The 17,633-nt window shown below is 33.6% G+C and overlaps 1 protein-coding gene across 1 annotated transcript in view; it reads right to left on the bottom strand.

The window, feature by feature from the left end:
- Positions 1–1,045: 1,045 nt before the first annotated feature.
- Positions 1,046–17,633, bottom strand: part of CCSER1 (coiled-coil serine rich protein 1) — a 306,541-nt gene continuing 289,953 nt past the window's right edge. The window contains exons 7-8 of the mRNA XM_042870546.1: positions 16,132–16,215; positions 1,046–1,213 (exon numbers count right to left, since the gene is read on the bottom strand). Coding sequence (XP_042726480.1) covers positions 1,046–1,213; positions 16,132–16,215 — 252 coding nt within the window. The remainder of the gene's footprint in view (positions 1,214–16,131; positions 16,216–17,633) is intronic.

Here is a 17,633-nt window from a genome sequence, read left to right as displayed (position 1 = left end):
AACACTGCAATTTCACTGGATTTCTCTTCCTTGTTTGTAAAAGAAGAATACCTTTTCCCTTTCCGGTGTTCCAGATGCAGAGGCAACTTGTGCTAAAACCCCTGCCATTAAGCTGGAAAACTTGATTTCTTTCAAGATCTGTATTTTCAGCATAGTATCACATTATTTAAGTATTTTCCAAGCAGCAAATTTCAAGGAAAATGAAATATTAAGAAAACACACCACTGAGTAAAAGGCATGCAACACATGGGGAATAAGGAGAAAAGTTTCAATTTTCTTCAATCTTTCATAAGAGAAATAATTTACAAGTACACAAGCACATTTGCAATGTGAAAAATAACAATTTCTTAGCAATAGGGCAGTATGAAGATTGAAACTGCTTTAACTTTATAAAGGCTAATATGAATTTGTATAATAGTACTCCAAATAAATGAACATCATAATTATTTCAGCGTTTTCAAAGCACATGCAACTGTGTTGCGAAGCTTTTTCCAAAACACAAAGTCTTCCTAAGATTATCAGTAAGATTATCAGTAAGCAATGTAAAAGTGTATCTGGCTCTTTCAGTGGTATGCAGCATTTGGTAACAAAAGAAACAATTGTCTCCAAAGTCACAAATGATTTATTTCACTTTCTGCATAACTGAAGATTTCTAATTTCAACTAGAAATTCTAGAGAACAACTTCTTATTTCAGAGCAGCAAATGATTCATTAAGAGACAAATTCCCCACACAGCTCTTTAGTTGCCTGCAGATTGAGTAGAAGATGCACAAATGGAATAAACCATGCCACCTGATGCCCATTTCCAGAAGTTTTTAATGAATAAAAGCTTATTAGAGGTTTGAAGAGCTCGGTGAATTCCCTAAAACTGTGTTTTATCACAGAATGATTGGGGTAGGAAGGCACCTCTAGTCCAAACTCCTGCTCTTGCAGGGAGAACTAAGAAGAGAATGCCTCTGCCTTCTTTGCATCTACCCAGCAGGTATTTATATACATTGATGAGAACTCTCCTTGGTCTCCTCAAGACTGTACAGTTCCAATTCACTCAACCGCTCTTCAAAGGATAGGTGCTGCAATATCTTGACCATGTTGGTGACACTACAGTGGATTTTTTCCAATATGTCCATGTCTTAAGGACTTTTTTCACTTTGCAACTCAAAGACTGAAGATAGATTTTGGATGTGGATGTCTCACTGCCTAATAGAAGCAGTCCCTACAAAAATCAAGAAATTCTCAGTTATTCAAGCTTTTTGAATATTATTCTTATTTCAGCTTAACATTTCAAAACACACACATTCCCAAATTTATGCTGATTAGCAACTTATTCTATACACAGCATCACTCTTGGAATTAAGCATTATTCAGTATGAGCACAGAAATCAGATTTTGGCTCTGAACTTTTGACAGACATAAACATTATAAAGATACAGAAGATTTATTTAATTCATGTATACAGAGGAAATGTGCAATGAGTAACAACATTGATAGAGATAAAAGGCAGAGCCATTTGAAGGCAATGGAGTTTAAAAGAGAGTAGAGTCCAATCATCATCACAAAATAGCAGCATAAACCTTTTTGACAGCAAATTTGTCCTCTTAGTATCTGTAATTACATGTGACAAAGCTTCCTTAATCAAACATTGAAATTTTGTCATTAATTTCTGGAATTTGCTTGCTTGAAATTGTAGAACTACAGAGGTTTTTAATATGATGAATCATTCAGAGGTAATAAAAAAAGAATTGCATAAATACCTTGCTAGTTCATTGATTAACAAAATTTTATGTTATCACCCTGCACTTAAGGTCTCATTCTCCCTTTAGATCTACACCAATGAAATCACAATAGCATAAATGCCAGGATAACATGACTAACAGGATTTTTATAAACTGAACAGATGTTGCAAGGAAGGATTTCATCTAGCCGTCATTTACAGTCACTGAAAAACAGCAAAACATGAAATTCATTTCAGTCACCTTGTTAGGAAATAAAGAAACTTCAAAATGCAAACAGAGCACTTGATAGCCTTTATTTCTCCAATATTTGAAGAATATTTTAGTGCTTACTAAAATTATACATCATGAGTTTAAGTTAAGCAAACAATCAAGTTCAGATCACCTTAAAAACGAAATACAAGCACATGTGAAACTATATATCTGCTCCTCTGAGTAGCATTTGACTACATCCAATGCATATTATAGCTCCAAGATGAGGAAGAGAGATCATTATCTCTTGATCTTTTGCAAAAACTGTAGAATCTTCACATCTAAGTGTAAGGAGAAGTCTATTTCCATTTAATTCCATGACACATATGCAAGCTATTTAGGCCACGGAACAAGTCACTAAAACCTCAATCAGTCTAGAAATGTGTTCATATTGACATTTAAGTTCAGACACGTTTCAGAAACGAAAATTGGCAATTAAATGAATATTGTCAATGAGGTTAAAATGTCCAGTTTAATTCATACCAATTAATGGCCTCTCAGATCAAAGTGAATGAAAAAGTGTTTTTGGGAATAAACTCAATGCTTCAACTCCTAAGGACGGTCTAATCCAGAAGATGAGACTTTGGAGTAAAATCCCATGACAATGCACAGGGTGTGTACTGGATCATCAGAACCAACTGTCATGTTCAGATCCATTCCTATTGATGCTCACAAATCTGTACTGGATAGTATCCAAGATATAACCAACAAAGACAAGTTATCAAGCTACAAATTACTGTTCTAGTATAAACTGAGTAGAGCCTTGGTATCTTAATATTGTTTTGTCAGGTTTTAAAATAAAATTTTAAAAAAAGTTCAAAATGAGAAGAAAAAATACAGTGATATTAAAGTTACCTCTGAAATTTTCAAAGAGCTTTAAACACATAATCGTGTATTTCCTTGACTCTGATTATGAATTTAACCCAATTTCTGTCCTGAAACAAGACAAGCTTGAGTCTAGGTCTTTGAGACCTTCAGGATAATTTTAACTTGAAGTTAACAGTGTGTTAATTTAGTCGTAAAAGTGAAATCAAAAGTGCTTCAAACCACTAGCCATAAATTGCTGACCTGGAGGTACTCTCATGAATTTTCATCTGCTCAGATTCAAAAACCCGGCATGTTCTAAAGCTCATTTAAAAAAAAAAAAAACAATGGTTGTGTAGCAGATAGCCTTACAGAAGAGACTCAGTACACCATTAGGTCTCTCCAGTCCTATTTGAGTGCAACTAAGCTCTTCCGAAAACACTAGCAACAACAACCAGAAAACATTTGTTCTAAGTATTATCTACTACACAAAGAGTAGCATTAAATTATTTAAAATCTAAATATCCTGACAATAGGGAAATAAAACTTTTCACTTTCACTTCTAGAAGTCATCTGTGGAAAAGTATCAAACCCTTATAGGACTGCACACAAAAAAACTAGGACTACTGAGCTTTCAGTCCTAATGATGAAGGTTCAGAGCATTTTAATTGGAGTTTATGATTATTTTTAAAGGTATTTTGAAATAATGGCCAGAGTGACATGCTATGTTCAACTATGCTTAAAAAAAAACAAAAAAAGAAAAGAAAAGAAAAAAGTTTGTGTTAAATAAAATGTAGAGTCTTCTAAAGATGAAAAAGTAATGTATTGATTTAAAGCCCAGTGACAACATGTTGCACATCTCTCCTTCCTAAGCTAGCTTTATAACTCTCTAGGTACTCATTACAGTACATTCTGTATATAGTTCTGTTTATTAACTATAAAACTGCATCTTGTTCTTAGTGTTTTAACCGCCTCTATCCCAAGAGAAAATATACAGCTTTCTTTTCTTGACAGCAATATTGTAGTCTACCAAATTCATAAATATAATAATGCAGCTTTGACAGGGGAAGGCTACTTTTGATGTCCATAGAAAATGAGAGATACAAAAGAGCATAAACGCCTTTATCCTTTCATTCTTGTTCATCTCTCCCAGTACCTGGGTGGATATAATATATGCATATAATATTGCATCATCAGAAAAGTCTGCAAAAATGAACGTCCAATTAATCTTTTCCAATACAAATCTCTCACTGTATTTAGGCTTTTACAAAGTCCTTTGTCAAAACATATTCTGACTGAATAAAATCTTTCAGGACAACTTAAACATACCTTTAAGCTGATGCAAGTGCCTACAATTCATACAAAGTCATTTCCTACCTAAGTTTCCCAAAAGCTTAAATGTATTTTAATGCATTTCTGATTGCTCTAGGTGACAAAAATATTGAAGTATTCAGAGCAGTTGGAGTGAAAAGGACAGTAATAATCATCTCCAATAGATGACTTTATGAACAGAAATTTGCCCTAGGATTCAAGAACAATTGTTTTTTTTAATCAAATCTTCCTTAAGGGGCATCTCATTGTGGTTGATTTTGAGATTGCCCACTCATAGCTGCTATTGTGTTCTTCAGCTACCACAAACCAAAAAAGAACATGAATAAGTCTTCAAAATAATTTTATTCTTTTTTTTTGGTCATTTTTACACTATGAACACGGTTGCTTGGTTTTTCAAATTTCTACTCAAAGGTAGCGGGAGTTGTGCATGTGTGATGCACATCCTATTGTTAACCTTTTTGTTTTTTCACTTGTTCTTTTGCTTATTTGTTGAAGGAAGTCATATCATTAATCAAAGGGAGACATACAACTTAGGTAACACTGACCTTTGTTGCACTCTTGTATTTCCATTGCAGTATATAAATCTTTAAATCGAAAGACACAATATGATCTAACAAATGACAAAGTAAGCTGCCAACAATCTCTACATGTCAGGTAATACATGAATATATCTGTCCATCAAAAGCATGTTATTAAGGATACAAAGCACTCTATTATTCTACAAAATAGATACTTACACTCTTCCCCTCTAGGCATTCCATGACAGGACTTGCTGTAAATCAGCACAGCTCATCAACACATCGAGTAGCTACACTTAGGTCTGCCAGCTACAGACCTAGCACTTACTGACAGATAAATCACAATGAGCAGAAATGAGAGCTTTCTTTCCTCTTATTTTCACACTGAAGTTTTACAGAGAAAAGAGTGAAGTCAGCTCTGATTTCTGTTTCAATTATCTACGCAATTCCATTGAAGAATTTATAGGGTTTTGCTTTGCCATGGTGGATATTTCTTAACAGTGATTTGAAAAGAAGTAGGAAGTTACAAGGAGCAAAGATGCACAAATTAATGAACATCATGACAGTAAGTATGCAGTAATTGAAGTCTTTGACAATAAGATAAGTACATTTTTAGTTCTCAAGTATTTGCTTGTTTTTAAGACTTCTTATTTCAGTTAAAAACAACACGTGGGCATTAATAAAACCAAAGACACTTGCCATGAAGTGAAAATGTTTGCAACACATTTGAATGTACCCTGTGTGAGGTATAGATGACAGCTACTCTTAGGCTAGCACAATTGAATGAGAAAAATACTGCATACTAAAAGTCCTACATTGGAATGAGTGACTATAAGGCTCTAGCACTAAGACACAAATGGGATGCTGTCAACTTGTTTTTTATATCACGTTCAAGTTTAAGGCATCCAAAATGGAGAATCAAATCCAACACCATGCACAGCTGACAACAAAAATTATTAAATGTTAGTTTTTTGGATCTGCAAAAATTGTGCATAAGACTGCCAGTGCAATTCTGTCATAATAAATACATATGAAAATTCAAAGCAGTCAACATCTCATAAGAAAAGGGAGGATGCATATTTTCATTTATTTCAGCATAAAAGCAGATGAGCTGGGAAAAGATGTCTCCTTGATCATTTTCAATTGCATTAACTAGTCATAAATTTTAACTCCCCTTCCAAATCTTCTGAGAAGCATAGCACTATTTATAGTACCATATAGGAATTACTAGACTTTGTGTAGTACAAATGGCTGTGGAATGCAAAAGAGATGTCAGTATCTCAGTCTTAGAGATAAACATTAACCTAGAGTGTTGGTATCTTTCCCAGGTGGCAAAAAAAGCTATTAACATATTATTCAGCTATAAGAATATTATTCAGCAGTGCATCCCACATGGTCCCTTATCCTTACCATGGACTGAGTCTAAATTTTACAACATCTTCAATAATAGGTTCTTAAATAATAGTTTGGCATCAGATGTAATTAGAATACGTGCTAGGAAACTGATAATCAGCTGGATGTTTGGGTAACGCCTATATGAAGTATCATGTTTATAATAAGCACAGCAGTTCTTAAAATATCATTATGTAAATAAAATCCTATGATTTGTATTCAGATTTCCAAATCAGAAATTTAACAAAGAAAGAACAGTTCCTATTCTGACAGCTTGTAATATATGCAAAGTAATATAATAAAGTAAGAACAAAGAAACAGTAACTGCTATGTTCCTCAGTGACCTGGATGGAAAGACAAAATGCATCCTCAACCATTTTGGATGCGACACCATATTTGACTGCAGATGCTCCCCGTGGAGAACTTCAATGTGTGGCTCGAAAAGTCCCTGAACAAGCTAGTCTACCTCTGAAGTTACCCCAAGTTCTTTCTGAACTCAACCACCCATGATTTTATGTTTCTTGCTCTTTTGTTTAAGAATTCTTTGATATGATAGTCTTTTCCTATCTATGAATGTCAAAAAGTTAACCAATACCAGTTTGCATTCTAAGCAGTATTTTATTTTATCAGACTACAACTTAGTATTGTCATAACTTTTGCTGCGCAGTTCCTCCCAAGCACCAATAGCAAACAAAGGAATGTATCAGTGCAAAAAATGCTACTAAATAAATAAAAGTTAACTTCTAATCGCTAATATGTAGGGAATACAAAAGAAAAAAAAACACCAAAAAAACGAATGGAAGAACATAGAGACGGAAGGACTCAGTGAGTGTCTTTGAAGCAGTACAAGTTGCATATAAGCAAAGTAGCAACATGATAAATACATGGATAAGAATTTTGAGGACATTTGCCAGTAGAAAAGTCTATGATTTGCAGTTGTATTATAGAACTGATATGAAATACCTGAACGTAAATACAATGAATTTTTTTTAAACATCCGATTACTATGACCATGCTACTTAATCCTTAGTAGCCTCGCTTAATAGTTCCTTCTTCTAATCAAATGTAAACATTAACATATTAGGAAAAAAAGCCTGATAGGCCACACAATTCTTATTTGCATATACCTACTGGCATATTTCTGAAATATAATTGCCAGCATCTATGCTAACTAATACTAGAACACTAGCAGCTGTATAGCACAGTGTTCCAGTAACTAATGGGGTTGCAGGTGACAAAACAGCACATTACTTCTTACCTTAAAAAATGGTAAGAGTCTGCAGAAATGCAAGAGCTAGTATGTTACCTTGAATTTCTTATTATTATGCTCTACAACTGGTCTTACTGGGCAATTGTTGTATACAAATCTATTTTTTAATCTTTGGATAGGGATTGATATTAATCCAAACACAGTGAGCATATAAATAGTGCATGGGAAAGGGAAAAATAGATAAAAAAATAAAAAATGCTGAGATTTCAGCTCATCACACTGTCAGAATTGCCCTGTCAGCTTATATCAATAGCTCATCAGCTTATCTCAATAGCTAGGCAATGAGAAATAAGAAATGCTAGATTTCGGTCTGTTTTGTCTTCTCTTGATGCATCTTGTGTGTTCCTCATCAGACCATTCTCTCTATTTCACCAAACTCAATATGAGAGACCTCACACACATGATATATTTTAATAACTCATGAACAATGAAAATAAAATAACGAGAATTATCAAAAAAGGAAAAACAAAGCCCAAGTGGAACTAAGAAAAAAACATCTTCTTGAGATCCTCTGTTTCACTACTGATTCTAGCAATTTTTGAAGACATAACCTTGACATTGCCACTCTTACCATGTTCCTTCCTTTCTGTGCAGATACATAATATCATGTGCATAAATATTCAGGTTCCTGATTCCCTACAAGCTGCGCATATTATGCACTCTCCACTTCATCATCATCTCATTGGTTAGGATTGCCTGCACCTTGTTTCTTTTTGGTTTTGTGATTTTGCAGGAAAAAAATAAAAAACAAACAGGTTTTAGTAATAAAAACCACATGTGAAAAAAAGCCCTGTGGTTGGTTAGTACTTAAATCTTGCTGGCTAAGCAGAATGATCCGTGTTTTAAAATTCAAAAAAATCAAAAGAAACAGAGAAGTTACTAATTCCAATCTGACAAATAAGGATCGAATAGCACTGGAGAAGATATCTCAATAAGCTATTGTGGAATAGAAAGAAAGAAACTGATGAACCATATCATCCTAGGGATTGTGATCCAAAAGGAGATAAAAAGCAAACATATTTGTCCTTTAGGAACTGAATTCCATTACCATAAATTAAACAAGATGTAAGAAAATAAATTCCACAAGATGCCAGAAACTGATCTGAGCTAACTTATTCACACTGACTAGTAAGGAAGGAGGACTTGCATAGCAAGTTGTATAAGCTGAGTACATCTATCTGCACTGATATCAGAAGGTAGATCTAGAGCCAATCTGAAAAATCCTCAGTCCTCTTTAAACAGCTCTTCCTTAGAATCTATCATCCTGCTCTTGCAAGTAACCTGATTAATATACAGTTTGGCTGAACAATGAGCTCTCCTGCTGCTTTAGATCATCCTTTAATTGTATAACTTCTTATTTTTCCAGCCTATTAACCTCAACTCCTCCACAAGCTCACCAAACATGCTGAAACAAGTTTACTAAAAGACATCCTTTTTTCTCTTCACTTCACCATCATGATTAGTATAACAGATACACTTGTTCTTTCTGAAATTTTAATACTAGCATTGTTTGGTGAAACACTCATCTGCAAGCTGCAGCACAAACATCACATGGAGAAAGCCTGGTTTTATAAAGCCCTGTGCTGATAATCAGTGAATTCTGATAAATAATATAGCCTGCAAACTCTATAACTCTTCTGGTAAATCATGAGCGCTCCCTTCAAGAAAAACAATATCATCTGTAAGTCAAATTGAGAAATGTAAGATAAATGTCTTGCATTATTGCCAGAAAACTCAAAAATATGTTAAATACATTTCAAACATATTGAATAATTCATAAACAACAGCTCTGAGTAAAAAAAAAAAAAAAAAAAAAAAAAAAGAGAAAAAACATATTTTCATCCTACATTTTGAACTGAGCAAAGACTAGCAAGCAAAGTTTATTGCTTTCGATTTTATTAGCCCTACAGAGCAACCTAACACGGTATTAAAAAAGTAATACATTAGAACAACAAATTATCAAATTATTATTAACTAGTAACTTACCTTCTCCTAGAAATTTAAATAATTAGTAATTGTTCTTCATTTTTTTTTAATGACCACATATTAACTTCTTTTCTTTTAACTCTCAGTATAGAGAAATATAACATCTTATCCAATTACATGACCAAAAGAGCTAAAACTTGGAATTACGTGAGCAGTATATTTTTGAGTGAATTTACCAAAGTCCAAATTCATAAGCCAACTTTTTGATTTGAGACTAGTCAGGTTTGTGTGTACAGTCTTTTAACATGCTTCCTTTCTGAAGGGTGAAGGTTTGCATAGACCACTAACTCAAGACACCCCCCAGCTTAAAAATACTTTAAGAAGCAGACAATTTATGAAAGCTTTCCAGAGAATACATCCCCCACTTATTGTACTGGGACTGCAGTGAAATCTCTTCAAAGTCAAAGGAATTACAGGTGAACATCAGTCAGAATACCCAACTTGAAAATAAATGCAGCCTCCACGCAAAAAAAAAAAAACAAAAACAAAAAAAGGTATTGAGTCAATTTTCTCCAACAGTGGATAAAACACACAAAGGACACCAAAAGAAATGCACATATTGGTTACTATAGAAGGGAAGAGAGAACAATATTTCAGAAGACAAAGAAAGAAAACCAAAAGAGCAACAGCAAGACCCAAAACTGCAAAGATGGAACAGTTCAAGAGACAGATGGAAGAAAGATACTTTGCACTGCGCCCAAAATCTACTTACAGTCAAATCTTTACTATGACCAAGAAAACAGGATTTTATCTACATTATGTGAAATAAATATTATAAGCACCATATCTAAGAAAAGCATCCTTCTCTTCCACCCTAGCAAAAATAAAACAAAACATCCCAGGAATTGATTAGCTGCTCAAATCTGGATCAATGACACTTGATTCCATTCATTCACTTAACCGAAGGATGAAAGAATTGCATGGCAAAGTTTAATCTTTTCCCCCTATCCTTCCTAGTCTCTGAACCAACCAACCAACCAACCAAAGAACAACAATGAAAGTAGATAGGAAAAGGACATTTTTGCTATTCAAACACTGGAATAGAGTATATTTTATACTAATAAATACAATAAATATTATACCAATTTTTTAGCTAATACTTAACACTGATGTATGTAGCAGTAGTAATATTTGCTGTGAAAGTTACAGCAGAATATCACATACAGCATTACAGCTCTAACACTACTTCACATTGCTGCAGTGTTGTATCAAAGAACACAGAGCACATGAAGAGGGGTTTCCACCTTTGGAAGCACAATGTCATAAAACAAGAAGTATTTTCACAGTGAGAAAAAGATTAGTCTTTGAAACAAAGGTTAAATGAAACCTCTTAACTTTCCTGCATCTGAAATAACATAAAAAGCACCCTTGCACCCTTTCCTTTCTGTTAAAACTGAAATAAGAGTGACAAGAAAACAGAAAATTTGTTTTTTTTTTTTTCTCCCTGAAAATTCTCATTATGGACAAAATGTCTAATTTAGGGACATAAAAATATGCCAAATCTTAAAATGCTGGAATACATTGTGAATAAAAAAATTCAGATAATTCTACAAAAACAGTATAATTCCCTTACAGGACTTCACTAGAACGTAATCAAAAATGAAATTTTTGCTATTAAAGCACCAAGGACTCTTCATTTCTGATGTTTGCTATGCCAATATGTATGTTGAGACATATCTATGAATCATGCTTCATACAGCAAGGAAATCTGTGTGAAGTATTACCTATAAACTGTAGAAGACAATTTATAATTGAAAGAGAAGCAAAACATTTTTCTTATATTTGGTATTTAGTAAATTTGCACAGACAGCCACCCTTACATCTTCAAAAGCAAAAACATTTCCTCAAACAGAAAATTAATTATTGGAAGAACAGCAGTCCTGGTTGATTCATTAAGCATTGCTGTGCAGCACTGAAGATAAAGCGTCTATTAATCTGAAACTCATCCACATCAGATGACTGCAGTAAAAATGTGTCACACAGATGCCTTTAGCAACATCCTGAAACTGTTAACATACAAACTAAACTGCTGATCTTAAGAAGCAAAACAAGCTTTCCAGCATATGTGCATTTGTTTTTAAGCAACACTACCTCTCTCTTCATTCTTTTATAAATATATATGACTTGGTATTATGTCAATACATGATACCAAGAGAAAGTTATATCTTATGGTCATATTCATGTAAACTACACTATGTAATGTTTTGAGATTGTATCAGGAAAAATATTTTAAGTACATTTCCACATTTGGCAGCTCAGGAAACAAAATGTTCGTCATTCTGTAGCGGTAAGTAACTACCAAGAAGCAGACTGAATAGTAGAGACAGCATGGATGTGTGATATCACACGATGCTTGTCATCTGTCTTTCACATAGATTAAAAAATAAAAAAAGTCAAGGCAATTAAGTAATAAAAACTATATAAAAATCACACTTGTGGTTTTGCTGACCTCATGTCCTTCATTCCTAGCATTTCTAACAACGTAGATTTACCTCAGTTACCCTGTGAGCTTTGGTACAAATCCAGCCTTGCACCACCACAGCTCCTTTGGTGAGGATTGCCCCCATCTGGTTCCTCAGGTGAGGTACAGCTGCTCAGCTCCACAGAGCTTAAAGATCACTGGACTGTGACATAACCGTGGCATAGGACAGACACTACATAGGAATTATAATCTAATATTCACCATTCATTTTAAGTGAAATCTGAATTTGTAAAATTCCAAAGACAAAAAGTCAGAAGTATGAAACATTGTCCTTTCACGCCATGGAATACACAACAGTGATCAAGTGCAACACAAAGTTTTCCTTTCCACCATGTTTCCAAGAAGCTGCCATTTCAATTTGTCCTAAAATTAATTGTAGCTATGTGTTTTGATTTATCTTGATATTTTCCTTTGAGTTAAAAGCTGATTAATGAAAATTAGTTAAAAAAAAATTAAGTGGAAAAGCAGAACTAAGACCTACAAAAGCTGAAGTTTTCAGAGATTTCAGAGTCAAGTAATGTTTGCTTTTTTTTTTTTTTTGATTTCAGAGTCAATGTTTGCTTCCTTTTACTTAAAGATCCATCAGTAAAATACTACATGTCTCAAAATCATCATTCTATGAATGACACTGGTGCTGAAGACAAGCGCATGTGATGCATTATTACTAAAGGAAAGAAAGCTTCAGCATTGTGTCTGGGGGAGACTTGGGAAATTTCTCTATTTCGGATTTGCTCTTTTCTGCAACGTCATTTTTACGAAATATTGGGAGAGCAGCATTTCAGCCAGACTAGCAAGATGCTATTCTACGCTGATGACATAATCATTTATCTATGCCAAGCACCAAAATATGACAATGGTTTGTGATAAGGACTTAAACTAATATGCAGAAACATATTCTCAAGTGCCAAGGAATATTAAAGATGCTATCTTACTGGCAGCTTCTCATCAAGGGACTGACATAGATGAGCAACCAGAGGCTAATCCCCATTGTGTGCCATAGGATATTGCCACTTTCGCACTTTGTGTCTGCCTTGTGGAACTGATTCACAGAGTAATTACCGCAAAGATAAGCCTTTTCTGGAACATACACAATTAATTCTCCTGTAAAAAGTAGGAAAGAAATCTGACATTTAACAATGTTTAAGTACACCTAATCTTTTCCTTTTCTGCTCCTAATATTTCCTAAATACGTCGAAGAAAAAAGATTCAAAAGTACTTACAACTGTCTGCTCTTATGTAAATTATCCATGAGTATGTAATAGCCCATCATAAAATAGCCAACATGAAATAATACTATAAACCCACAGAACATAGAGCAAGTGGATAATCAGTGTAAAGATTAATCTAGAATGTTATTCTTTTTTCATAAGCATTAAGGCAATTCTTTCCAAATAAGAAGTACCTTATTCCTTTAAAATTTGAAAACTATATTTTAAAGTTTTGAAAATAGATAGGCCTAAAAATTTATTTTTGCTAACAATTCCAAAAACTGTATTCATCATGAATTCATCAATTCATTTTTCCAAATCTCACTCTTGGCCTGTCAAAACAATTTGTGACTGCAGGACTGTATCTACCAATCCATTTACATTGCACAAGCATATTTTGAGGTGATTTTTGCACTTCAGTGTAGTGCCTTTCGTAAAATGCTCGTAAACAGGATTCAAGTGCATCTTATGCTTTCTGTTACACTTCAAATATTGATAACTCAAAATAACAATCCTTCATGACTACAGACAACTGGCTAATTGCCCATTATTGAAATCAGACCAAAGAAAAGTACCAAGGTTGCCATCAATCTGCACTCCAGAAATAGATTATGCATATTTAGAAGAAAAACAGATCAAACAACCACACACAGAAACAAACAAACAAAAAAAAACCCACACCAATTATTTAACATAAGTTTTGAAGATAGAATAATTTGCAAAAATAAAAGAAAAAAATGCTGGTTATTTTTTGTTTAGCTGATTCTGATTATCTGGAATTAAAGCATTAACTTCTACAGCTTAGGATAAAGCTCAGTTAGATAGCACTAGCTAGTCTAGGCAGCTCATAAAAGGGAAGAGTTTGGGTTTTGGTTTTTTACATTTGATAAAGAAGCAACAACAACAACAAAATTGATACAGGCAACTCCACAGCAGAAAAATACCCTCCAAGAGCTGAGCTATCAGGGACATTCATCACCTTACTTAACTTTGCCTCCAGATCTAGTCAAGAATTCAGCCAAGCTGCCTCACTACATTTTTTATTTCAATGGGACAACATGTATGACTCAAGTTATACAAGGACATCAAAGTTGAAAGGATAATGATGTTAACACTCATTTTTCAGTGTTAATGCTTCCATATCAATGACAGCAGTAAAATAGATGTTACCATAGGCAGCACTCAGGTTTTTTTTGCCACAATACCATGAAAATATTTTCTACTTAGAGTAGTTCTAAGTGCTCAAATCACAGTGGAAAAAAAGACTGATTTTTAAAAGTATATATATATATATATAAATGAGTAGAGCTGAGTAGCAGACACTTGATCACTTGCTATTTCATATATCTTTCTGTGTCCAATGAAAAACAGACTTGGATTTCATTTTAGTGAATCATCATGCTTTATTTAGTTCAATAATAGTAAATGAGATACACAGATTCCTTTCCAAATTCAATTTTAAATGACTAAATGTGGTCTCAGAACTCCCATCTCTATTCTCGCTCTTTCTCTCTGTTTTGTTTTATATGCAATTCTAAAATATAAAAACTGAAGTCAGTTAATCATGAATTAAACACAAGATATTCACTTTTAATCATGGAAATTCTTATTTCATGACTACAGAAAGATGTACTTTTCTGCCTATTGTGTGATAGAAGAACTGAAGTCCCTATGGGTCTTTTTCCTGCAACTGACTTGTACACAAATGAACTTTGACAACAACTAACAGCAAATGAGCTACAGCTCACTGTATCAATACAGGATAATTTTACACTGACAAAGTTGTCAGCCAGTTAATAACATATGTTTCGAGAAAGGCTGATATAAAATTAATGCTCTGAGACTGTGCTGAAGTTTGATGTTCCCAGTGTCCCATTTTGTCATTTAATTTTAGATAATAATTACATAATACATCATTTTTTAATGTAGCCAAATGCGAAACAAAGAATATTGATGACCTGCATTTATTTTGCAGATGTTAATATAACAAAGGAATCTTTCATCTCTGTGTGGCATTACATTTTTCCATGCAACTTCAGACCTAGTTGTTTCCACAGATAGAAAAACACCATTATTTTTTCTTAATATTTATGAAAGATGTAGTGTAACTTTGCCATAGTCACAGGGCTAGTGCTTCTAATGACTTGTCTAAGCCTAACATTGTCCATTCAGTTTCACAGACTGCCCTGGTTACAGATGGACCTGAATTCATTCTGCTCAAGTTTTGTGGGTAGCCACCAGACAGAAAGGTACAAAAGCCTTAGTGCTGTCAGAAAATTTAGATTTAATTACGGAAATAACATCACCTCCTGTAGGGTGCTTATACAAAATCCTTGGTCCACATTTGCAAGTTCCTTGGTGGTAACATACATAATGAACACCTTCTTGAATAGGTTGAACATATATGCTTTTTCTGTGGAGTAAGTTCCCTAGATCTGAAAGATGACGAGGAAAATTCCCCCATCCTTTAATTAAGAATAATCAAGACATATTTTTTAATCATTGGGTCAAAACCAGATTTTTAAAATTAATTTAGCTCAGTCTTACAAGCAGAAGAAAATACATTTTTATATGTTTAGTATTTTTAATTGCTATATCGCTTAATTTACCTCATTCAGCTGCTTAACAGTATTCTTTCTTTCATTAAAATAGTAGTACTCAACCTTACTAGCTCATGCAAGGAAAAAAATCAGTAAGCATGGGAACACTTACTATTTCATTTAAATTAAAATCCACATCTATTTAAGAGTGAAAAAAATATTTCATTTTTTATTGGACAGTCTTGTAGACACAAAAAACAATTCATGGGACAAATATTTCCAATTTACCAGGAAATATACATGGCCTCTCAAGATTTCTACCATATGTATACATTGATGTGCTACTTCTTTGCCACTGATTAATGCCTCTTTGATACCATAAGACAACTGTCAAAACAATCTTTTGAAGGAAATTTCTACTAGCAGTGTCTCTAAATAGTAGCCAGTTCAGAGGCTGACAAGTCTCTAGAAGTGCACAGCCAGTGTTATCTGGTTAATGTAGCCTCAGGCTAGTTATTCTGCAGTGGGTGTGAGAATATATTTCTTGAGTTTTGGTATTAGTGAATGACATTATCAGGCAAACAAACTTTTTTTTTGAAGTAGTTTCTCTTGCTTACCAGTTCCTCGCGAAGTTGGGCTATGAGTTCATCTTTCTCCTTCAGTTGCAGCTTCAGCACTGAGCATTCATCTTTTATTCCATCCTACAAAAATATCAAAATAGATGTTAAAACAGGTTTCATGCTTTTACTTCAGTCTTAACTGGAAAAGGCTGTTTTGCATAGTGTCAGATTATTATTTTTAAATAATGAACTCAAATCTCTTTTGTCATATGTTGCAGTTTCAATAACACATTCTAAAGTTGCAGCATAAACAAATTAATGCATCCAAAGATGACACAGAAATGTCAAAAGCTCCCCACAAAGAAGTCCATTTCATAATTTTCTGATTTTTCTAAGCTTTTTTTTTTTTTTTTTTTTTTTTTAATTTAAGATCCTAACAAGTCATTTTTTCAGTTAAGGTATGTCTATGAAATTTTTGTAGAACTCCTGATCTTGACAGTACAAAAAAACAGATATTCAGTGGAAAATAAACTGCTCTTTTCATGCTTTTTTTTTTTTTTTTTTTTTACCCCTGCATCCATCACAACAGCAGCAATTCGGATATTAACTGAGTAAACAAAATAGGTACTGGTCATCACTTAGTGATATAAGCATTGATTATAACTCAGTTTACTGTGCGTAAAAATGAACCTAGTAGCCAAGCTGTCACCAAACACAGATCCACATAAATGCAGATACAGACAATCCTGTGAATTCAAGCAAGTCTAAACACCTTTGGAGAAAAAATGCCAACCAAGTTTTTGTGTGTTGTGCTGGTAAACAGCCAAGAGGATAAATTCAAATTAAATTACTGAGTAACTGAAGACTAAAAACACAACAAACTAACAAGCCAATAAAGAACAAATTCGTCTTACAACTATAAATGAAGAAAAGAATCTCAACATTCTTCTACTACTGAGATATATTTACAAAGTTCAGGACATGCGATACTTTGGAGCATTACTACCTTCAAAATCAAAACAACAAAAACATAAAGAATATTACTGGGAATATGGTTATTCATATGCACCATAGTTTTACCCTTAGTTTAAAAAAGAGAACAGTGTATCACTAACTAATGGATGATAACAAATGTAAAAAGGATGAGATTTGCTTACACCATTAACTTCTCAGGGGTTCAAAAGCACATAACCTATGTGATATGCTTGAACTCTGGCAGTACTAATGTGCTTGCAAAACTAAATAGAAAAACAAGACAAATGTAGAGACTGAAGTCCATTTTCCTCAGTAAAATGTTGCTATAATAATGACCTTTCAAAGTAATTACTCTGTGACGGACTAATTGGAAGAAGAAACAAAATACTCACACATAAAACTCAAGACATTTACAACTACATTGGCCCTTTATAACATCCTATTTTTGGCTGAAGATAATGACTGTACTTAAATATTATTTCAGCATTATGTACAGATCTCCTGAAAGATTCAAATTTCAAAAAAGAAGTCAGGATTTGCACTGTTTTCCTTTGGGAAAAAAAAATCATGGGTAATTTTCTTAG

Source organism: Lagopus leucura, unplaced genomic scaffold, assembly GCF_019238085.1.
Source record: "Lagopus leucura isolate 7727_CA_CO unplaced genomic scaffold, USGS_WTPT01 Super-Scaffold_100004, whole genome shotgun sequence".
In the NCBI taxonomy this organism is placed as follows: domain Eukaryota; kingdom Metazoa; phylum Chordata; class Aves; order Galliformes; family Phasianidae; genus Lagopus; species Lagopus leucura.
This window is presented reverse-complemented; position numbering and strand designations above follow the sequence as displayed.